The 23868-nt window shown below is 35.4% G+C and overlaps 3 protein-coding genes across 5 annotated transcripts; all 3 read left to right on the top strand.

The window, feature by feature from the left end:
• Window positions 1–3043: 3043 nt before the first annotated feature.
• Window positions 3044–6954, top strand: LOC141342583 (leukocyte elastase inhibitor-like). 3 transcript variants are annotated; one of them, XM_073847068.1, is made up of 7 exons: window positions 3044–3211; window positions 4378–4393; window positions 4514–4647; window positions 4740–4857; window positions 5991–6133; window positions 6222–6389; window positions 6515–6954. In XM_073847068.1, the coding sequence occupies exons 1-7, from the start codon at window positions 3044–3046 to the stop codon at window positions 6920–6922; spliced, it is 1155 nt and encodes a 384-aa protein (XP_073703169.1). In that variant the 3' UTR covers window positions 6923–6954. The 3 variants fall into 3 exon arrangements, with proteins under 3 accessions (XP_073703169.1, XP_073703170.1, XP_073703168.1); XM_073847069.1 differs by lacking the exon at window positions 4378–4393 and adding an exon at window positions 3831–3840 and having other exon boundaries at window positions 4517–4647; XM_073847067.1 differs by lacking the exon at window positions 4378–4393 and having other exon boundaries at window positions 4468–4647.
• Window positions 6955–11375: 4421 nt separating this feature from the next.
• Window positions 11376–14753, top strand: LOC141342396 (leukocyte elastase inhibitor-like). The gene is made up of 7 exons (XM_073846842.1): window positions 11376–11806; window positions 12006–12182; window positions 12860–13027; window positions 13107–13224; window positions 13440–13582; window positions 13880–14047; window positions 14290–14753. The coding sequence occupies exons 2-7, from the start codon at window positions 12015–12017 to the stop codon at window positions 14692–14694; spliced, it is 1170 nt and encodes a 389-aa protein (XP_073702943.1). The 5' UTR covers window positions 11376–11806; window positions 12006–12014; the 3' UTR covers window positions 14695–14753.
• Window positions 14754–16301: 1548 nt separating this feature from the next.
• On the top strand, window positions 16302–23249 carry LOC141343418 (leukocyte elastase inhibitor-like). Its single transcript, XM_073848016.1, has 6 exons — window positions 16302–16469; window positions 18599–18766; window positions 18846–18963; window positions 19161–19303; window positions 22352–22519; window positions 22807–23249. The coding sequence occupies exons 1-6, from the start codon at window positions 16302–16304 to the stop codon at window positions 23209–23211; spliced, it is 1170 nt and encodes a 389-aa protein (XP_073704117.1). The 3' UTR covers window positions 23212–23249.
• Window positions 23250–23868: the final 619 nt, after the last annotated feature.

The raw sequence follows: 23868 nt of genomic DNA, 5'->3' as shown, positions 1-23868 counted from the left end.
AATTTAACAACATTAGATGTAACATACATCCCTAATGTACAAAACTGCCAAGAAAAAACTAAGAAGGAAAAGTTATTTCAACAAAAAAAATCAAATAAAAAAATGAAACACAGGGAATTCTGTGAATGTCAAATTACGGTTATTCACTGTAAATTTTCTTTTCACTTCCAAAAACGCTATACTACTGTAAAATTACATGCAATGTCCAACACAGTTATAGAAGGGGAACTTCACAGATTTTTACTGTTAAATTCACAGTCATTTTTTACAGTGTAACCCACCCTTAAACCTACCCAAATCACCAAACCTGTCCTTAACCTTATCCATATCCCGCCTTAAGAGAAGCAAAAGTGTTTTGAAATGCAATATGACTTATGACATTAAGTGCATTGTACTTGTTTTTTGATGTAAGTACATAATAGTTAAGGCCACCTAATATAAAGTGTGACCGAAACACTTGCCTATTGCCATGATAAAGCTTGAAAGAACCAAGACATTTTTTAATGTAACTCCGATTTTACTCGTCTGAAAGAAGGAAGTCATATACACCTAGGATGCCTTGAGAATGAGTAAATAATGGGCTAATTTTCATTTTTGGGTGAACTAACCCTTTCACGCTAAAAAGAACCAGTCACTCATTATAATTAATCATCACTTCTGTCTGCTGATCCCTCATGTGATTGGCTAAAAGTGCATTGGCTGACATCAACATCAGCACCAAACAACTCTCCAGAGGGTGTGTGTGTGTTTAGTAATATCATTGTGACTGACTAGAAACAGTCAAAGGCGTTGAGCAGGGATGGGCAACTTCAGTCCTGAAAGGCCACTGTTTAGCTCCAAACGTAATCAGACACACCTGTAGCTTTCTAATGATCTTGAAGAGCTTGATGAGCTTTGATATAATTCCTGTTTAATTAGGCCTAGGGTTGGAACTAAACTCTTCAGGACAGTGGCTTTCCAAGAACGAATTTGCATATCCCTGGCGTAGAATTAAGTAGGGATGGTAGGGAAAGTCCCTAACAATATTCAATGATTACTTAATTGTCCCTAGCAATAGTTTTGATCAAACAATTAAATATACACTGGCACTCAAAAGTTTAGGATCAGTAAGATTTGTAATGTTTTTAAAGACATTTCTTCTGCTCATCAAAGCTGTATTTATTTAATTAAAATTACAGAAAAAACTGAAATAATGTTTAAAATAACTGTTTTTATATGAATATATTTTAAAATGTAATTTATTCCTGTGATACAAAGCTGAATTTTCAGCATCATTACTCCAGTCTTCAGTGTCACATGATCCTTCAGAAATCATTCTAATATCCTGATTTATTATCAATGTTGAAAACAAATGTGATGCTTAGTTTTTGTTGGAAACTGTGATTTTTTATTTTTTTTTTTTTCAGGATTCTTTAACAAATAAAAAGTTGAATTTCAAATAGAAATCTTTTGTAACAATATAAACTACCATCTAAAAGTTTTGGTCAGTACATTTTTATTCTTTATTCACTTTATTCAGATCGGGACTTCAGAGCGTGTATCCAAAATATTTTTAGGCGTACTGATTCATTTTTTTATTGAACAAAAACATTAAACTATTAGAGCAGTACGGAAGCCCAGTTTCGCCATGGAATAAAAATTATTATTATTTTTTTTTAATATGACATTTTTTAGAAATGCGTCATATAAACATGCAATTCTGACTTTTTTTTCAGAATTGTGAAATATAAACTCACAATTGGGAGTTATAATGTCAGAATTGCGAGATATAAAGTCAGAATTGCAGGACATAATCTCACAATTGCAAGAAATAAAGTCAGAGATATAAACTTGCAATTCTGACTTTTTTTTCAGAATTGTGAAATATAAACTCACAATTGGGAGTTATAATGTCAGAATTGCAAGATATAAAGTCAGAATTGCAGGACATAATCTCACAATTGCAAGAAATAAAGTCAGAGATATAAACTTGCAATTCTGACTTTTTTTTCTCAGAGTTGTGATATAAAAAAATCGCAATTGCAAATTATAAGTCCAGTTCTGAGGAGAAAAAAAGACTGATATGTTTACAGAATTGCAAGTTTATCTCTCACAATTCTGTCTTAATAACTTGCAATTATCACACAATTAAATTTTTTTTTCTTGCAATTGCGAGTTTATTTCTCGCAATACGGTCTTTATTAGAAAAAAAAAGTCAGAATTGTGAGATAAAAAGTTGCAATAACCTTTTTTTATTTTTAATTCAGTGGCGGAAACAGACTTCCAAAAATTATATCTGGTGTGTGAAAAATTTTTGGTTTGACCGTAATTATATAATTATATTACACAATAGGCATGTATTCAAAACACATGACCTGTTTTATGAAACCAAACACCTGACATGCCCACCTAAGTAAAAACTACATGAACACTACATGAAGTGTTACCAAGTGTAACTAACTAAATGTTATTAAGAAAAACAGTTGCACTTGGGGTTTATGGTTATGAGGATTATTTTATAATTTTTTATCATTAATATGTTATCTAAACAGTTTCACAGAGACACCTGCTTCCACCCTTATCAGGAAATACATTATAAAAAAATACAATTTTTCTATGAAAACAATTATGATTCATCTTTCCTGTATTCAGCTTTTGTTTCTTCACCAAGGCGCTCTTAATTTACGGTAAACAATGAGTGAAATAAAGAATGAATCACTCAATTTAAGTGGATAAATATCTCAATATTACCAAACAATACTTTGTATTATACAGGAAAGTTGAACTTGCATTTAGGGCTAGTCATTTTAGGGTGAGGCCTCCCTTTATTAGACAGACACCCATAACTCTCGATTCATTCGCACTCGGACACACTGAGAAACTTCATTTTTGCTTCTTATTCCAGGTAATACTTTTACTGAATTCTGTTAAAGGTACTTTTCTGTTTATGAAAATTAAAATGCTATATCTACACAGTAATATGCATTATTGACTAAAACAGATAGATCTAACAGAATATCTGCTGTTATTTGAACAGCTGCTATTTCTTCCTCAGCTTGTGAAAATGGAGCATTTGTCTGCAGCAAACACACAGTTCTCTCTCAACCTGTTCAAGAAGATCAATGGAGCAAATGCCTCAAAAAATGTCTTCTACTCTCCGATCAGCATCTCCTCGGCTCTGGCCATGGTAGCGCTCGGAGCAAAAGGAAACACTGCGGCGCAGATTTATAAGGTGATCTTACACTAGTGCAATTTTTATGGTCAGTTGATTAAAAAAAAAAAAAAAAAAAAGAATATATATATATATATATATATATATATATATATATATATATATATATATATATATATAATCCAATTACAATCAAAGAAAAGTTTTGTTTGTCTAAGAGGACCAAACGTCCATGTATAGTGTTTCAAGAATGACAAACGCGGAAAAAAATATGCGCGTAAATTGGCTAAATATGCGCCAGTCATTGCTATGATTGACAGTAATAACCGGACAAAACATCTGACAAGCTGATGTCAAAAAAACAGCTGTGCATTAAATGATTCAGACTAAATTCAAAGTAACAAAATACAGCAGTAACAAGTTTGTGTTGGTTAAATATAGGCTATTTAATAGCTTTTACAGTTCAGGATAAAGCTTAAAAGATGCAGCTATTAAATTGTATAAAATATTTCAAATTCTTTGATTCATATTGAGTGCATTATTTAATTCTTATACCATTAATATTTAACTTATTTAATTAGTAGTGAACTATATATAAGTATTTTAATAATTCACCCTTATAGGCTGTTTGAGTCTGAGCTTATTTATTTATTTTATTTTATTTATCTATATACTTCAGTGCAGTAAAAGTACTACAATTTTTTATACTAGTACTTATACTAGTAATTGTGTGTGGAGCACTAGCTCCTTGTGCAAAAAATCTCACTGGATTATTACAATTAATGGCAAAATGAATGTTTATAAATATTGACTGATATCTCCTTCTGTCAAACTACAAGAAGAGATAGAAATAACTAATTTTTTTAACTGGTGAAAATAGATCAGGATCCCCTGCATGGGCATTTTTCTTCTAATGTTTTTCAAAGTTAGATGGGTTTCTTTAATGTTCCTCTACCTGAAAAATGTTAGTGTCTTAAGGGCTGTTCCACAGGTGCACACTGTAAAACGTTTTCACCAGATTCAACTTAAAAACCTAAATTCAGCAGCTGTCTTAAGTTTTTAAGTTAAATCAGCTTAAAACTACAAGTCATTTGCACTTATTACAATCAAAATTAGTTGATTTAACTTGTGAGTTTAAATTACTTAAATTGGTTTAACTTAACATTTTAAGGCAGCTGCTAAACTTTTTAAGTTTTTAAGTTGAAACTGGTGAAAACTTTTTACAGCGCATGAGCATTAATTGTTTATGGTTCATCAAACAAGCAAGAAAAACATTGTTGAAACAATTCGTAATAAAATTCTTAAAAATTGTGTAGGTCCTGGGCTTTGGCTTTCCTCCCAGACCTTGCACCACAACTCCAGCAGCTCATGTTTCAACGGACCAAATTAATTCCGGCTTCAACAAGCTCATGACTGAGCTGAGGAAACCAGGAGCCCCGTATGCGTTGAGTCTTGCCAACCGCCTCTTCGGGGAGAAATGCTACGAGTTTGTTGAGGTAAGACTCAAACTAAATAATTCAATGTTTGTTCATGGTATTAAAGTACAACAATCTGGAAAATTCACCTCAATATGTTTCCAATGTTACAGAAATTCCTTAATGACTCAAAAAAATACTATTTAGCCAAACTGGAGGAGGTGGATTTCAAGAGGAATCCAGAGGCTGCACGTGTCAACATCAACAAATGGGTGGAGAAAAAAACACAAGGTGAAAAGCAGCACAAACTTATTCGTAATTTTAAACAATTTTATGCTTTTAGGCTCAGCAAAATGTTTTTTCCAAAGACCATTTTTGGTTTCACAAAGAACCATTCAGTTAAAGGTTCTTTCTTACCTTTTTATAATCTGAAGAACCTTCTTTCCCCACAAAGAACCTTTTGTGGAGCAGAAAGATTCTTCAGATGTTAAAGGTTCTTTATGGAACAATTTAAAATATATTTATATATTTTTAGATATTTAAATAAAAGTTGTGTTTTACCGTTTTGAAATCCATTCAGCCGTTCTCCTTTTCTGGCGATATCACTTAGCCAATAGCATCACGTTCAAAAATGACCAACGAGTTTCGGTATTTGTCCTATTTAAAACTTGACTCTTCTGCAGTTATATCATGTACTAAGACCGGCGGAAAATGTAAAGATGTGATTTTCTAAGCCGATAAGATTAGGAACTACACTCTCATTCCGGCATAATAGTCAAGGAAGTTTGCTGCCGTAACATGGCCGAAGCAGGCGCAGTAATATCACGCAGCGCCTGAAATTAGTTCCCAGCTAGGTAACTTCCAACAAGGAACTCTCCCTGTGCATGCAGCTGGTCACGTTGTGCTGCGTGATATTACTCCGCTTGCTGTGTCCATGTTACAGCAGCAAACTTCCTTGACTATTACGCCGGAATGGGAGTGTAGTTCCTAATCTTATCGGCCTAGAAAACCGCATCTTTACATTTCCGCTGGTCTTAGTACACAATATAACAGCAGAAGAGTCAAGTTTTAAATAGGACAAATACCGAAACTCGTTGGTCATTTTTGAACGTGATGCTACTGGTCTAATAGGATTCAATGATCTATGCTAAGCTATGCTAAAAGTGATATCGCCAGAACAGGAGAACGGCTGAATGGATTTCAAAACGGTAAAAATCAACTTATTAACTCAGGGGGAGTTGGAGAATGAGCCTATTTCCAAAAAAAGTGGAGTGTTCCTTTAAGAGTGTAGGGTTCTTGAGTTGCGCTATTAAAAAACGTTTCAAAGCTCATGACAAAGTTCTAATAAAAAGTAAACTTAATGGCTAAATAAAAAGTGCATTAAAGTCACTGTTTCATTCACAATGTTGCTCTTTGAATTTTAGACAAGATCAAGGACTTGCTGCAACGGGGTGACGTCACTTCAGACACAAAACTAATCTTGGTGAACGCCATCTACTTCAAGGGGAACTGGGAACAGAAATTCACAAAGGAAGCCACCAGAGATGGACAGTTCAAGCTGAACAAGGTGAGATTTCATGCTCTTTTTTTTTTTGGAATATTCCTAACGGTCATGCAATATGAGATCTTTCTATTAATCTATTGATGTTTGGCAGACTCAAAATAAACCGGTGAAGATGATGAATCAGGAATCAAAGTTTCCGCTGGCCTCCATCCCAGAGATGGACAGTCAGGTTCTGGAGCTGCCGTATGTTGGGAAGGATCTCAGTATGTTGATCATCCTTCCTAACAAGATTCAAGACGAAACCACTGGCCTTCAGAAGGTGAGACAGCAGAGTTTATGTGGTGCATTTTTTTTAGTATATAGAATTGCTGGTTAACACTGCATTAATATACAAGTCACTGAAGAGTCTGTCTGCATTATTAATATGACTCTCTTATTATCCAGCTTGAAAAGGCACTGACCTACGAGAAGCTCATGGACTGGACCAAACCCAGCAAGATGCTTCAACAGAAAGTTAAAGTGTCTCTGCCCAGATTCAAGATGACAGAAACCTATGACATGAAGAGTCTTCTGATCAGCATGGGAATGGAGGATGTTTTCAATGGGCAGAAGGTGAATCTTTCAGGCATGTCGCCCAACAACGACCTGGTGCTGACGGGGGTGATTCATAAAGCCTTTGTTGAAGTAAACGAGGAAGGAACCGAAGCAGCTGCAGCCACCGCCACCGTTGGTTTTACATGCCCAAGGCCAGTAGACCCAAAAATCTTTAATGCAGACCATCCGTTCCTTTTCTTCATCCGTCATAATCCCTCCAACAGCATTCTGTTTTTTGGACGCATCTGTTCTCCTTGAAGATGGTAATGATGCAATGATAAATCTAGTTGCACATGTTCCTCTGATAAATAAAGGCTCTAGCAAATAACTGAGTGTTATTACTTTATACTTTCACAGCATTGATTCTTGAGTTCCACTACAAAACAGGCTACAGAATGAGAAAAGATCTATATGTTTTGGGGTTAATCTATTCAACTTTTTTTTTCAATTCTACTAATAGGTTCTACTTGTATATAAGGGAAATTATTTACAATTCCCAAACCATACATTTATGCATTTATGATGCTTTTATCCAAAGCAACTTATGTTGCAAAAAGACAACTAGAAAAGAGTAGAAATGCAGAGAAGAAATAGAAAATATGAAAACATGCAGAATTCACATTCACATACTATCCATCTTAAATAGTTTTCAAAATCAGAATTGACATAAGCATGTTGAAATAAGTTTCCCCAAAGGTAGATGCTTGGAAATCTGAAGCCAATAAAATTACACAAGCCAATCAAATATCAACATAATAAATGCAACAAACAGTCGGCTTAAAATAACAACAAATATTAAGCAAATGTGCCTTGTATATATTGTTTGTATTCCCAAGATCGCGAGTCTGTATTTAAAAGTTAAATGGAATGCACTCTAATGAGGATTTACTTAGAACTACAAACATGAATAAAATTTGTTAAAAAACTACAAACAACATGGCGGATGTGCGGAACTGACATTAAGACCTAGAGTTTTTAATGGAACCTTTAAAATGGAATCCAGAAAAGTAATGGAAAAGAATTTGGTAAAAATAAAACTGTAAAACTCTAATTAATTAGACAGGCTTTTTGATTAAAAAATGTTTAACTATTAAAACAGAGTATAGAAAAATTGAAAATTCAATTTCATAGGGCGCCATAATTATAATTAGGCTTTTTGTGGTAATAAAAATGTAGATGTAAGTGAACAATAGCCTTTAAAATTACTTAAAATACATATTTAATAGCACTGATTTAATAATAATAATAATAATAATAATAATTAGTTCAAATAAAAAACCAAAAGCAAGAAATCATAAGGGTTTATTGTACAAAACTGTTGAAATACATAATGTATAATAAGCAATAGAGCTAATGTACATTATGTGTTATACAGCAAAGGCCTGAGTTGTTTTTATACATTACTGGTGATCTAATTCTTGTTTAATATTAACTAAACAACATTTATTTCAAATGTCCACTTAATCTTTAATATTTGGTCATATCTTTACCACAAAAAATGCAATAGACACAGTAATTTAATGAATGTGTGGACATCAAAACATGTAAACTCAGAGTGAGGGTTTGAACTTTTATTCTGAAATCACAATTAACACTTCTCCTGAGTTTGCATAAGTTTTTTAATGATTTACCTTACAAATCAGATGAAATGGCGTAAGTTGCGAGATGAACGTTATAATAAATCCAAACTCACAACAACAAGCAGAGATGGCGTTTGAGATGCTCCACATGTAAATGATAGTTCCTGTAGAACAGTGTACTGTGAACGGAGCTTATGATTGAAATATTTTAGAGGTACATGTTGGCTTCCATTTAAAACTAAATGTCTGGAAGTGCAACAGCACTTGAGGGTGAAATCATGCATTCAGAAAACTCACACAGTCACTCCCAGGTTACTCACAATTCTGAGTTATTTTGCTTTTATTTTAAAGTAGGTAAGTGATTTCACAACAGTGTCAGCCTGACCGTAAATGAACATTAAGAAATGTGAATATTGCTAAACTTTGTCAATCAAACATGGAAAGTTTATTCAAAGTTATCTGGTTTCAAATAAAATTAGCACAAAAACATTATTATTTATGGAACATTTATTTTTTAATATTTTAGTTGGATGTTCGCATATTTCTTTTTTTTTTTTAAACAATGTTAGTTGTTTCAGAATGTTAGGAGAACATTCTAAAGTAATGTTCAAAATATATTCAAAATAGATAATTTATTAAGATAAGATGGAATGTTTCCTTTAATGTTTGCATAAGCAAGAAGAAAAGTTTTTAAAACAATTAAAAAACAGTTTTGAACATTCAAAGTGCATTCTGAAATAAAATTTTCGTATGTATATTTTTCATTTTCATATTTTTGTTAGTTAGGTTGTTGCTGTGGATGCAAAAAAGTTGTTTACAAAGAGTAACACATTTAATGCATTCAATTTTCTTAAATGCACTTACATTTTTGTTATGTATTATCAAACTTGTTACTTTAAAAACAAAAGCTTATTTTCCCCATATTTACATGTATGCATACTAAATTCACTAATAGAAGTAGCAGATTAATTAAATAACAATCCTTATATGATAAACAAGAAAACATTTTCAACGCAACAGAAATCATACAGTATAGGGCTGGTGTAATCAGTGTGTCTTTGGTTTTGTGCCAAACAGATTGTCCTAATTTGAATGCAAGTTATGAGTCTACAAACCACAAGTTGCAAAAGATTTCAGGTTTTGGCTTGTGTTTCTTCCCACATATTTGATTAATGAAGTCCCAGTAGTTTTGCAGTTGTGTGTGGATAAATAAATAGATACATTTTATTTTATTATAATCTTTTTAGAGATTGCATAAACCAACTTCATATTTATACTTAAATATAGTCACTATGCACTGTATACACCACTCAAACGTTTGAGATCAGTAAGATTTCTAATGTTTTTTTAAAGACTATTATGCTCATCAAACTGCATTTATTTGATCGGAAAAAAAAACCTACAATATTGCAAAATGTTATTACAATAGAAAATAATGTTTTTTTTATTTTAATATACAAAATTTTCATCAGCTGTTATTCCAGTCATAAGTGCCACATGATCCTTCAGAAATCATTCTAATATGCTGATTTATTATTAGAAATATCAATGTTGGAAATAGTCAAATATTTGTTCTTTTTTTAGGATTCTTTGATGAACAACAAGTTAAAAAAAAAAGCATTCATTCAAAATCCAAATCTTTTCTAACAATGTAAATCTATGCTATCACTTTTTTTTTTTAATTTAACACATCCTTGGTGAATAAAAGTATTAATTTTGCTAAAAAAAAATGTACTGACCCCCAAACTTTTGAAGAGTAGTGTATATTGTTAGTAAACCTTTTTATTTTAAACAAATGCTGTTCTTTGTATTTTTTTATTAACCAAAGAATCCTAAAAACAGGAAGGTTCTGTTTTCAACATTGATAATAAATCAGCATATTAGAATGATTTCTGAAGGATCATGTGACACTGAAGACTGGAGTAATGATGCTGAAAATTCAGCTTTGCATCACAAGAATAAATTACATTTTAAAATGTGTTCACATAGAAAGCAGTTATTTTGAATTAAAATAATACTTCTAGGGCTGTCCCCGACTATGAATTTTCATAGTCGAATCAGAATTTTCGAATCTTTCTATAGTCGACCGATAGTCGAATCATCTAGGCTTATGTGCGTGTGTGAATGGGTTGGGAGGGGCACGACACTATAGTCAGCAGGAGGGTAAAACTATTTTTATTTTATTTGATAAGCGACCAAAACTGCCTGCCAACTGACAGACAAACTTATTTAGGTTTAAATAAAAACACAGAACGCGTCTTTTAGTTCTAAAAACGCGAGGCGCACAGCACTGCCTTTTTTGGTGACTTTTAATGAAAGAGCAGTGTGCTGCGGTTTTTTTATGTTGCTAAGCAACGACCAAAACAGCTGTCCTGTCAGTCAATTCAAAGGATTATAGCGCGAGCGCTCTAACTTAGTTTTTTGCTGTTAAGTAAACTGTCATATTAGCAGAAACCCTAAATAATACAGCTCCGGGTTACCCACGATAGACACCAAAGGTTTCTCCTCCATTTCTTGCAGTCTCCGGACTTTTTAAGCAACGGTAAACTTTCGCCATCACAACAGAAGACCCGCATCTCCATTCATTCGATTGGACAATGGAAAAGAACGCGAATGACGTTGGGTGTTTTTCCGCTCAGAGTTGATTTTTTTTTTTCAACTTCAGGCGCTCAGAGCGCTCCTGCAAAACGCGAGGCGCAGCAGCCGGGGGCGCATAAACAGGGCACAGAACGCTCACTGCCAACAGAAAAGCATTCAAAAGAGGCGCCTCCAACTGCAAAAACGCGTCAAGATGGTCCTCATCTCGTCATGCATCAGAGAAAGTGAAAATTAAATTTGTCACAGGGGTGGTTGGAATTATTCACAAACACGTTAAAAATATTTACTGAACGCTTCTTTCTTTTCACTTTTGTTTTTACTGCATTATCATAATCAAAGGCTGTATTTAACTTAATATAACCGTACAAAACCAGTAGTTCTGTGTGCAATTAGACATTGAGCACCCCCATATTGGCAAAATGGTATGATGCTCGTTTCACCCGCGAAGATTCGACTGTGAGATCGGTGGTCGAATCAGGCTCCGCATATCGATGCATCGAATCTTCGACTATTCGGGGACAGCCCTAAATACTTCACAATATTAGTTTTTTTAATGTATTTTTGATCAAATAAATGCAGCCTTGATGAGCATAAGAAACGTCTTTAAAAACCATTACTGATCTTATCCCCAACTTTTAAGTGGCAGTGTGTGTGTGTGTGTGTGTGTGTGTGTGTGTGTGTGTGTGTGTGTGTGTGTGTGTGTGTGTGTATACACACACTGTATACACACACACTGTATAGACTACTGATCTACAGTACTGTCAGATGTTGAAACACCTGCCCACCCACATTTCCCTCCACATTCAGCTCTAACAGGTTTTTAGTTTGACAGAGAGGCTGGATTGGGTTTAGAGGCTGGGCTTTGGGGCAAGGCAACATTAATCAGAATGACCCTGATAAGAGATTTCATTCATCTCTGACTCTGACACACAGGAAGCTTCTTCGCTTCTGCTGAATACTATAGGTAAAGCTTTTAACTCAGTTCTCTGTTAGAAGCACTTTTATATAGTTTATAGTCTAATAGAACTAACAAACTGGCACATTTCAGATCTGTATGTGTAAATGATGGAACTAAACTACTAGACATATGATGTTGTTTACATAGGAAATGACAACAACTGATCATTTTTATGCTGATAATGCATCTCTCCTTTCTGGCTCAGCTTGTGAAAATGGATCCTTTGTCTGCAGCAAACACACAGTTCTCTCTTAACCTGTTCAAGAAGATCAATGAAGGAGGTGCATCAAAGAATGTCTTCTACTCTCCAATCAGCATCTCCTCAGCTCTGGCCATGGTGTCACTCGGAGCAAAAGGAAACACAGCTGCACAGATGTTTAAGGTGATCTCACACAATCTGAATTACTACATACTTTAACTGAGAAAGAGTGACGAGACAGAAAATAGAGACGGAGGGAGAACAAGACCAGGAAGTGACGCAAGCCTTTTGCACAAGAAATTTTTAAAGGAACAGCTCACCCAAAAATTAACCAGTTGTTATTATTTACTCATCCTCGCCACACTGTTGCAACTTGTGCATTATATTTCAAATATGCACTATATTTCCAAGCTGCAGTTATAGATTAATGTCCAGAGTATTAATTTAGAACTGCAGAACATTTATGTAAAATTGGTTTCACGAACAGGAAATCAATTCTGCTTGTTACTCAATGTGTGTAGTTTGAGTTGATGCCACATATATATATTTACACTCTTAAAATTACAGGTGCTTCACAATGCCATAGAAGAGACTTTTTTTGTCTAAATAGTTCCATAAAGAACCTTTAACATCTGAAGACCCTATCTTCTTTTCACAAAAGCTTCTTTGTGGAAAGAAGGTTCTTCAGATTTTAAAAAGGTAAGAAACAGATGGTTCTTTAAATAACCTTTGACTGAAAAAAGGTTCTTCTATGGCATCGCTTTATTTTTAAGACTTGATAAAAAGATTGAATCCAGTGCCAGTGATTTCTGACTGGGAATACTACAAGGGTTTAATTCTACCATAATAATGCTGTGTAGGTCCTGGGTTTTAACAATCCTGCTCAGCCTGCACCTGGACAAAAAACTGAGGAGCAAATTCATTCCAGCTTCAACCAGCTCATGAGTGAACTGAACAAACCAGGAGTCCCGTATGCATTGAGTCTTGCCAACCGCCTCTACGGGGAGCAATCCTACCAGTTTGTTGAGGTAAGACTCAATACAAATAATTCTAGGTTTGACAAGGTTCTGGAAATGATCTTGATTAAATAGGTTTGCTGTGTTACAGAAATTCCTTAATGATGCAAAAAGATACTATGAAGCCGGACTGGAGAAGGTGGACTTCATAAAGGAATCAGATGCTGTACGTGTCGACATCAACAAATGGGTGCAGAAAAACACTCAAGGTGAAACTTGAATTTATAGTAACTTTACACTTTTTAAAAACATTTATTTGTAGTGCTTTCGGTTTCACATTTTTTAAATGCATGTAGATCTTGAGTTGATGTATTGCATGACATTTTTTTAGGACAAGAATTTAGAAATGTGAAACCCTTCTGGGCTGTTTCGAACAGTGGTATTTGAGTTCTTTGAAATACTATAATAGTATTTGCTTTTGTAGAAAAGATCAAGGACTTGCTCCCGAATGGATCCATCAATGCATTGACGAGACTGGTCTTGGTGAACGCCATCTACTTCAAGGGGAACTGGGAGAAGAAATTCCCAAAGGATGCCACCAGAGATGGACAGTTCAAGCTGAACAAGGTAAGATGTTCTTTGCTCTAAAAAAAAAATAAATAAATAAATACAGGTTCCAAAATGGTGTTTTTATAGTGATGCAATAGAAGAACCATTTTTGGTTCCTCAAAGAACCTTTTAGTTAAAAATTTTAACGATCTATAAAGAACCTTCTCTGCATTTGAAAGGTTCCATGGATGTTCAAGGTTCTTCATGGAACCATCAATGCCAATAAATAACCGTTATTTTTAAGAGTGTTGTTGAATCAAAATATTTGAAATCAAATATTAGGATGTTTCATGTGTTTCCACTGATGCTTTGCAGACTCAAACTAAACCAGTGAAGATGATGCAAAAGACATCAACCTTTCCTCTGGCCTCTATCCCAGAGATGGACAGTCAGGTTCTGGAGCTGCCGTATGTTGGGAAGAATCTCAGTATGTTGATCATCCTTCCTAACGAGATTCAAGATGAAACCACTGGCCTTCAGAAGGTGAGACAACACAGGTTCTGCTCCCAAAAAAACATCTTGGGTTCTTAAAGATGAAACATTGTTTCTTAGTGTAAAACATTTCTAAAGAATCCTTTTCCACCATAAATAAGCTTTTGTGGAATGGAAGGCTCCATAGAACTAGAAGCCAATAAAGAATCTTTATTTTTAAGAATGCATGTGGCAAATACAAGTGCCAAGTTCTTGGTATTAAACATACACATTAACATGACTTTCTTATCCAGCTTGAAAAGGCTCTGACCTACGAGAAGCTCATGGAGTGGACCAAACCTGAAGTCATGCGTAAACAAGAAGTTCAAGTATCTCTGCCCAGATTCAAGATGGAGGAAACCTATGACATGAAGAGTCTTCTGATCAGCATGGGAATGGAGGATGTGTTCGATGAAATGAAGGTGAATCTTTCAGGCATGTCGCCCAACAATGACCTGGTGCTGACGAAGGTGATTCATAAAGCCTTTGTTGAAGTAAACGAGGAAGGAACCGAAGCGGCTGCAGCCACCGGCATTGTTGCGAGGGTAAAGTGTCTGAGGATCCCACAGGTCTTTAACGCAGATCATCCGTTCCTCTTCTTCATCCGACACAATCCAACCAAGAGCATTCTGTTTTATGGACGCTACTGTTCTCCTTGAGCGAGTCATGTACTATGAGACCCTGCTAATCAATTAAACTTTTTATTGGCTAAAACTGATATGTTGTCTTTTACATTTGTACCATTTTAAGGACTGTTTGTGTTTTTGCAATATAACTGAATAAATGTTGCTTGGGGGAGCTTTCGTTGTCAAGAAGCTCTTGGGGTGAACCAAACCCAGCAAGATGCTTCAACCGGTAGTTCAAGTATCTCTGCCCAAATATAAGATGGATAAAACCAATGGCATGGCACAGTTTCGGTGCATGAAGGAGGCCTTTGACCTGCAGAAAAAGGTGAATCTTTCAGGCCTGTTGCTGTCGGTGGTGATTCATAAAGCCTTTGCTCTCGTCGGTTTTCGTCGGGCTCGCGTCGGCCAAAGTTTGGGAAAGAGAGCGCTCTGACTGGCTGTACAGACATCGAATTAGAGTGCTTGGAGGACTTGAACGTGAAGTGTCGTAACGAGCAAAGAAAGGGGTCAAGAGGGAACAGGCTCGCTGTCATCATTCCGCAATTCGCACAATTCGAAACCAACTATGATTCAAAACCGAATCTCTCTGTGGTGAGCGACGAAGTAAATGCTTTCGTCGGCGCTAGTCGGTTGGCGTCGGTTGGTGTGTCCCGGGCTTAACCCTGTTGAAAGTCTTTAGGATGTGCTGGAGTTGACTTGACAGAGCAGAACAAATCCCATTGTCAAGATCTCAGCCACAAATAAATAAGTAAAGCTTGTTTAAATCCAGTTAAATCCAATTAATTAGCTACATGTTGATACAATTGAGTAACTTTTTATAACCACAGACAATTACAAAACAACTGTAAAATCATTAGTCAAATGTGTTTGAACCAAAACCTGAAATATTTTATAGGAACATGTTGCTTTGGTTTAACCCTTGTGCGACCTTATGGACATTTTTGTCCATTTCTGTTTAGTTTTTTGTTATAAGTGTGCCTGTGTTAATGCCAACAGCATACATTTTGGCTCAGGTGTTTATTTTTACTGAAATTTTAATATTTCACCCTTATTTCCTTCAAAAAATCCTCCATACAAAAATACTCACACTCAGGACCTTAAGAACAATAATGTCCACATTGAAACTGCAGTTTTTTAACCCAGGGCCATTTGTTTATAAATTGATGCAACATTTGCTAATAGGCATTAATTTTATTGGCAAGGCTTCAAATTTTTCATTTTTTCCCATTTTTTTACTAGATTGTGCCATTTTTTTTTTTTTTTTTAAACAATTTTTTTTGAGCAGCTGGGGTGGTGCCCCCCTGGGAGTTGGTGTCCTACGCAGACTGCGTACTCTGCGTATAGGGAGCGGCTGTACTGGCCATTTATTTATAGCGCCGTCATTCCCATCACTGCCTCTGATACACAGGAAGCTTCTTCACATCTGCTGAATACTATAGGTAAAGCTTTTAACTCGCTTCTCTGTTAGTTTGAAGTGCTTTTATGTAGTTTATAGTCTAATAGAACTAACAAATTAGTACATTTCAGATCTGTGTAAACTAAGACTGCTAGACATGTGATGCTGTTTACATGGGAAATGACAACAACTGATCATTTTTATGCTGATAATGCATCTGTCCTTTCTTGCTCAGCTTGTGAAAATGGAGATTTTGTCTGCAGCAAACACACAGTTCTCTCTAAACCTGTTTAAGAAGATCAATGAAGGAGATGCATCAAAAAATGTGTTCTACTCTCCAATCAGCATCTCCTCAGCTCTGGCCATGGTGTCACTCGGAGCAAAAGGAAACACAGCCGCACAGATGTTTAAGGTGATCTCACACAATCTGAATTACTACATACTTTAAGCAGAGCCGGCCCAAGGCATAAGCGAACTAAGCGGCTGCTTAGGGCCCCGTGGCCACCAGGGGGGGCCTCCAAGAGTACACGAAATTACATGTTTTTTTATTTTTATTTTTTATTTATATATGTATAATATTTCAATGGATATCATATTGGTAATGAACACCATTATTCAATTAAAAACTACAACGCAATATTATTTTAACTGAACAACTGAATTTAACAAAACAATTAATAATGTCACAAAAAAGGACAGATATTTCTGGTGCAGAGAAAAGAAAACGGAAGAACTCAGAGGAAGAAAAAAAAACTCAGAGGAAGAGAAAAAACAGCAAGATAAAGGTATATTAAAAAAAATGAGTATAAACTAAACAAGGCTAAATTGCAAGCTAACGTTAGCTGGCTAGTTAATTAAGCAAACAAGAAAGTTAATGTTTTATTTTATTTACATGTGCAAATTTAAGCTTTGCAATATTAATATATTATAATACAACATATTACTTAGCTGGATTAAGATTCAAGTTTTTGTATTCTGTGTAAAAATAACTTTCCTAGATTATATTTTTGTAATAAAAATAAGCTTCTGTTTTATAACTTTGGTAGTGATACAGTTTAACATTACTTACATTGGTTTGGGGTCTGTGTTATTATATCATTATGTCTTAATGTTTTAGGTGTACAGATGGCTTGCTGCCATATATATTTTTCATATAAAAATACCCTGTTTGTATTTGACTAATTATAGGTCTTTGGTATTTAGCTTTATATTTCATTATTTATTATATAATTTATTTTATTTGTAGTTGATTGTATTGCACTTTTTACATGTTGCAAAAAAAATTAAGTGGTTAAAGTGTTTACAGTAAGAGCATTGTCTACTAGTTTATTTTGCTACTTTTCAGTACACCACATTAAGTATGCCAACTGGTGCTGCAAGACTTTGAATGTTAAAGTGCAAATTAACACCTGTCTACTCCTGTGGGTTTGCTACTGTTACAATTAAAGATCATATCAATGGTAAAAACATTGGGATTATGTATAAGCAACACAGCTACAAAAGAATAAAATTTATATTGGGTGTGTTAGATTTATAGTGTGCGAATAATAAAGGATTGACAATAATTAGTTATATTAGTGGCACAGAGGGACCCCCAAATAAAATTCTGCTTAGGGCCACCCGAAGGCTTGGGCCGGCCCTGACTTTAACTGAGATAGAGTGACGAGACAGAAAATAGAGACAGAGGGAGAACAAGACCAGGAAGTGATGCAAGCCTTTTGCACAAGAGATATTTAAAGGAACAGCTCACCCAGAAATTAACCAGTGGTTCTTATTTACTCATCCTCACCACACTGTTGCAACTTGTGAATTATATTTCAAATATGCACTATATTTCCAAGCTGCAGTTATAGATTAATGTTCAGAGCTTTCATTTAGAACTTCAGAACATTTATGTAAAATTGGTTTCGCAATTTTTGGGTGTAGTTTGAGTTGATGTTGAGTTGAGGTTGAGATAAATCCTCTTACACTCTTAAAATTAAAGGTGCTTTACGATGCCATAGAATAAACTTTTTATGTAAATGGTTCCATAAAGAACCTTTAACATCTGAAGAACCTTTCTGAACATCTGAAGAACCTTTCCTGTCCACAAAAGCTTCTTTGTGGCAAAAAAAGATTATAAAATATATTTTCAGATTATAAAAAGGTAAGAAAGAGATGGTCCTTTTTCTATGGCATTTCTGTAAAGAACCTTTTAAAGCACTTTGTGTATTTATAATAGCAGCAGAATTTGTCTGACATCATTCATTCATTGAAATGTCATTGTTTGTAGTGCATTTTAAACTTTCTAAGGGGTATTTAAGAAATGGATTCACAAAAGATGTTAAAGTCAACAGAACAGTAAGATTTTTTTATTAGCCTCCACCCCACAGTCATTTTGGCCTGAAAAGAGTTTTTTTTTTTTTTTGAAAGGGGTTCTTCTATAGCATCTTTATATTTTTAAGGCTTGATAAAAAGATTGAATCCAGTATTTGACAAAGCCAGTGATTTCTGACTGGGAATACTACAAGGGTTTAATTCTACCATAATAATGCTGTGTAGGTCCTGGGTTTTAACAATCCTGCTCAGCCTGCACCTGGACAACAAACTGAGGAGCAAATTCATTCCAGCTTCAACCAGCTCATGAGTGAACTGAACAAACCAGGAGTCCCGTATGCATTGAGTCTTGCCAACCGCCTCTACGGGGAGCAATCCTACCAGTTTGTTGAGGTAAGACTCAATACAAATAAATCTAGGTTTGACAAGGTTCTGGAAATGATCTTGATTAAATAGGTTTGCTGTGTCACAGAAATTCCTTAATGATGCAAAAAGATACTATGAAGCCGGACTGGAGAAGGTGGACTTCATAAAGGAATCAGATGCTGTACGTGTCGACATCAACAAATGGGTGGAGAAAAACACTCAAGGTGAAACTTGAATTTATAGTAACTTTACACTCTTAAAAACATTTATTTGTAGTGCTTTCGGTTTCACATTTTCTTGAGTTGATGTATTGCATGACATTTTTTAGGACAAGAATTTAGAAATGTGTAACCCTTCTGGGCTGTTTCGAACAGTTATATTTGAGTTCTTTGAGATACTATAATAGTATTTGCTTTTGTAGAAAAGATCAAGAACTTGCTCCCGAACGGATCCATCAATGCATTGACGAGACTGGTCTTGGTGAACGCCATCTACTTCAAGGGGAACTGGGAGAAGAAATTCCCAAAGGATGCCACCGTAGATGGTCAGTTCAAGCTGAACAAGGTAAGATGTTCTTTGCTCTAAAAAAATAAATAAAAAATACAGGTTCCAAAATGGTGTTTTTATAGTGATGTAATCACAGCTACTCAAAGAGACGGTAATTAATATTTCTGAAAAGGAACTATCTGATGATCAAATTGCGGTTTTATCTAAAGGACTATCTTTTGTTCCTACTAGTGGTGTTAATTGTTTTGGTCTAAAAGTGGATTTGTTCAAATGTTTTAGACAGATGAAATTACGGTATTTTTTCTCCAAATCAGAGTCGAGTTCATCTATGACACCTTTTAGACCTAAAAGTAATTTTTGTCCTAATGTGTCTAACCACACTATTCATACCTTTTGTCGTTTGGTCGAAAAAGAGGTGATGGAAGCTTGCTCTTCTAGTAATAAAATCTCTCATAATTTGTCATTGAATGAGCAAAAAGCACTGACTGAATTGATAAGTGACCCAGGCATCATTATAAAACCTGCTGATAAAGGAGGGGCTATTGTAGTCCAAGATACGAAAAAATATCAAGATGAAATTTTTTCTCAATTACAGAATATTAGGTTTTATAAAAAACTTCCCAGTGATCCTACCAATACTTATCAATCTGAGATATTGTCATTTTTAACAAATGCTAAAACAGAGGGTTGGATATCTCAATCAGAGTTTAAATTTCTGTATTGTCAACATCCGATTAGACCTGTTTTTTACACTCTTCCTAAAATTCATAAGAGACTTACTGACCCACCAGGTCGTCCGATTGTGGCACAGACTAATTCCCTCTTATCGCCTTTATCTCAGTATGTTGACTTTTTTATAAAACCTTTTGTTTATTCGTTACCTTCTTACATTCGAGACTCTACTGATTTTATTAATAAGATTTCTGAGGTGTATGATTTACCGGACTTCTCTTTATTATTAACTTTGGACATAACAAGTTTATATACTAACATTTCACATGAAAAAGGACTTATTGCACTTAGACATTATCTTTTGTTACGCGAGGACTCTGATCCACCATCTGACTTTATCGTCGAGATGGCTTCGTACCTTTTGAAATATAATTATTTCAGTTTTGATATGGATTTTTTTCTTCAGATAAGTGGGACAGCAATGGGCTCGAATTTTGCCCCTAACTATGCCAATTTATTTATGGGGTTTTTTGAGGAGAGTTATGTATTGAATACAGAAAATAATCCTTTCTATTCAAAGATTATCAAGTGGTATAGATACATTGATGATATATTTTGTATTTTCTTGGGTGATCACGATGAGGCTCGAGAATTTGTGACATATTTGAATAACTTGGTTGATGACTTAGAATTTACTTCTGAAATTAATTCCTCTAGAGTACACTTTCTTGATATGTGGGTCCAAAAGAACGAAGGCAGTTTGACTACAACTTTGTTTACAAAAGAGACTGATCGTAATACACTTTTACTTGCTACTAGTTTTCATCCGACTTTTTTAAAAAAAGGACTGCCTAAGAGTCAGTTCTACAGACTGAGGAGGATTTGTTATTCTGATTCCGATTTTATTGAGAAATCGAAAATCATGAAAAATAATTTTTTGAACAGAGGTTATCCTTTGGATTGGGTCGAAGAAGGATACAATACAGCTTTTAAAAAAACACGGTCTGAATTGTTAAAAAAGAAGAAAATGAAAACAAAAAAGTATTCCTTTGCCTGTATTACAACACATTCACCTACGTCCTACATGATAAAATCAATTTTTAAAAAACATTGGCATTTATTGTCTTCTGATCCGGGGTTGAACGATATTTTTAGACATCCTCCTTTGATTGTATATAAACGCGCCAAGAATTTAAAAGATAGCTTGGTACATGCTCGTTTTCAGAGCGTCAGTCCTCGTGCATCTCAGAGTTTACTTAGTCCTATACAGAAGGGCAATTATCGTTGTGGGAATTGTGCTCAGTGTAATAATACTTTTAAAACATCCTTTTTTTGTCATCCTAGAACGGGTAAAAAATATAGCATCAAATCTGTGATTACTTGTGTTTCCACTCATGTTGTGTACTTGATCCGTTGTCCTTGTGGTATAGGCTATGTGGGAAAAACGTCACGTCAATTGAAACAAAGAATTAGTGAACATAAGAGTTCGATCAGAAGAAAAGATATTAATTATCCAGTTGCGGCACACTTTCTAAATCTGAATCACGACGTTACCTCTTTACGTTTCTGTGGGATTGAGAAAGTAACTTTGCCACCTAGAGGTGGAGACATTGAATTACTTCTACAGAGACGCGAACTGTTCTGGATTTATACCCTTCAAACTTTATCACCTATGGGCATGAACGATGAAGCACCATTTAATGTAATGTTATAGTGATGGAATTGATTTGAATGATGTGTCGTTTTATTATGTGTTTACAATGAGTTTGAGTGGCTATGGAGCCCGTTATAACAATTTGATGCTGTTTGATGACAATGTGTTGTTTATGTATTTTGGATGATCTTGTCGATCTGCAGTGGGATCTTTGTTGATTTTTGTAACTATCAGAATTTGTAACTGTTTATGATGTGATGCTAATTTATACTCCTAATGATTTTAATTGTTTACAGATGGAGTTTTGTTAATTGGTCATGTGTTTATCTTAAAAGAGATGAATTTGAACATTTGTATACTCCTGATGAAGGTCGTTTGACCGAAACGTTGTTAATAAAGATTACTACTTTGCAAGTCACGATAGTGTGCGGGAATTGCTTATATGTTGAAAGGATCCACCTGGTTGATCTTATTATCCTACGCACCTATCACTTGCAGGTGTGCGATGGAGTTTGTTCACTATAGTGATGTAATAGAAGAACCATTTTTGGTTCCTCAAAGAACCCTTCAGTAAACAGTTCTTAAAAGAACCTTTTGAAGAATATTTTAAAGATCTATAAAGAACCTTTTCTGCATTTGAAAGGTTCCATGGATGTTCAAGGTTCTTCATGGAACCATCAATGCCAATAAATAACCGTTATTTTTAAGTGTGTTTTTGAATCAAAATATTTGAAATCAAATATTAGGATGTTTCATGTGTTTCCACTGATGCTTTGCAGACTCAAACTAAACCAGTGAAGATGATGCAAAAGACATCAACCTTTCCTCTGGCCTCAATACCAGAGATGGACAGTCAGGTTCTGGAGCTGCCGTATGTTGGGAAGAATCTCAGTATGTTGATCATCCTTCCTAACGAGATTCAAGACGAAACCACTGGCCTTCAGAAGGTGAGACAACACAGGTTCTGCTCCCAAAAAAACATCTTGGGTTCTCCAAGGAAACTTTTAGTGAACAGTTCTTAAAAGAAACATTGTTTCTTAGTGTAAAGAATTTCTAAAGAATCCTTTTCCACCATAAAGAAGCTTTTGTGGAATGGAAGGCTCCATAGATGTTATAGGTTCTTCACGGAACTAGAGGCCAATAAAGAATCTTTATTTTTAAGAATGCATGTGGCAAATACAAGTGCCAAGTTCTTGGTATTAAACATACACATTAACATGACTTTCTTATCCAGCTTGAAAAGGCTCTGACCTACGAGAAGCTCATGGAGTGGACTAAACCTGAAGTCATGCATCAAGAAGTTGTTCAAGTATCTCTGCCCAGATTCAAGATGGAGGAAACCTATGACATGAAGAGTCTTCTGATCAGAATGGGAATGGAGGATGTTTTCGATGAAATGAAGGTGAATCTTTCAGGCATGTCGCCCAACAACGACCTGGTGCTGACGAAGGTGATTCATAAAGCCTTTGTTGAAGTAAACGAGGAAGGAACCGAAGCGGCTGCAGCCACCGGCGTTGTTTCGAGGCTAATGTGTTTTAGGATCCCACTGGTCTTTAACGCAGATCATCCGTTCCTCTTCTTCATCCGACACAATCCAACCAAGAGCATTCTGTTTTATGGACGCTACTGTTCTCCATGAGCGAGTGATGTGCTATGAGACCCTGCTAATCAATTACACTTTTTATTGGCTAAAACTGATATGTTGTCTTTTACATTTGTACCATTTTAAGAATTGTTTGTGTTTTTGCAATATAACTGAATAAATGTTGCTTGGGGGAGCTTTCGTTGTCAAGAAGCTCTTGGGGTGAACCAAACCCAGCAAGTTGCTTCAACGGGTAGTTCAAGTATATCTGCCCAAATATAAGATGGCTAAAACCAATGGCATGGCACAGTTTCGGTGCATGAAGGAGGCCTTTGACCTGCAGAAAAAGGTGAATCTTTCAGGCCTGTTGCTGTCGGTGGTGATTCATAAAGCCTTTGCTCTCGTCGGTTTTCGTCGGGCTCGCGTCGGCCAAAGTTTGGGAAAGAGAGCGCTCTGACTGGCTGTACAGACATCGAATTAGAGTGCTTGGAGGACTTGAACGTGAAGTGTCATAACGAGCAAAGAAAGGGGTCAAGAGGGAACAGGCTCGCTGTCATCATTCCGCAATTCGCACAATTCGAAACCAACTATGATTCAAAACCGAATCTCTCTGTGGTAAACGATGAAGTAAATGCTTTCGTCGGCGCTAGTCGGTTGGCGTCGGTTGGTGTGTCCCGGGCTTAACCCTGTTGAAAGTCTTTAGGATGTGCTGGA

The sequence above is a fragment of the Garra rufa genome, chromosome 9, assembly GCF_049309525.1.
Source record: "Garra rufa chromosome 9, GarRuf1.0, whole genome shotgun sequence".
Lineage (NCBI taxonomy): Eukaryota > Metazoa > Chordata > Actinopteri > Cypriniformes > Cyprinidae > Garra > Garra rufa.
Note: the sequence above shows the minus strand (reverse complement) of the source record. Positions and strands in the feature narration are given on the sequence as shown.

Excerpts from the sequence above, each read along its gene's own strand:
- LOC141342583 (XM_073847067.1), top strand. The coding sequence starts at position 3,044 with ATGGAGCATTTGTCTGCAGCAAACACACAGTTCTCTCTCAACCTGTTC. Across the intron at positions 4,648-4,739 it reads AATGCTACGAGTTTGTTGAG|AAATTCCTTAATGACTCAAA; the intron begins GTAAGACTCAAA and ends CCAATGTTACAG. Across the intron at positions 6,134-6,221 it reads GACAGTTCAAGCTGAACAAG|ACTCAAAATAAACCGGTGAA; the intron begins GTGAGATTTCAT and ends GATGTTTGGCAG.
- LOC141342396 (XM_073846842.1), top strand. The coding sequence starts at position 12,015 with ATGGATCCTTTGTCTGCAGCAAACACACAGTTCTCTCTTAACCTGTTC. Across the intron at positions 12,183-12,859 it reads CAGCTGCACAGATGTTTAAG|GTCCTGGGTTTTAACAATCC; the intron begins GTGATCTCACAC and ends AATGCTGTGTAG. Across the intron at positions 13,225-13,439 it reads GGTGCAGAAAAACACTCAAG|AAAAGATCAAGGACTTGCTC; the intron begins GTGAAACTTGAA and ends TTGCTTTTGTAG.
- LOC141343418 (XM_073848016.1), top strand. The coding sequence starts at position 16,302 with ATGGAGATTTTGTCTGCAGCAAACACACAGTTCTCTCTAAACCTGTTT. Across the intron at positions 18,767-18,845 it reads AATCCTACCAGTTTGTTGAG|AAATTCCTTAATGATGCAAA; the intron begins GTAAGACTCAAT and ends GCTGTGTCACAG. Across the intron at positions 19,304-22,351 it reads GTCAGTTCAAGCTGAACAAG|ACTCAAACTAAACCAGTGAA; the intron begins GTAAGATGTTCT and ends GATGCTTTGCAG.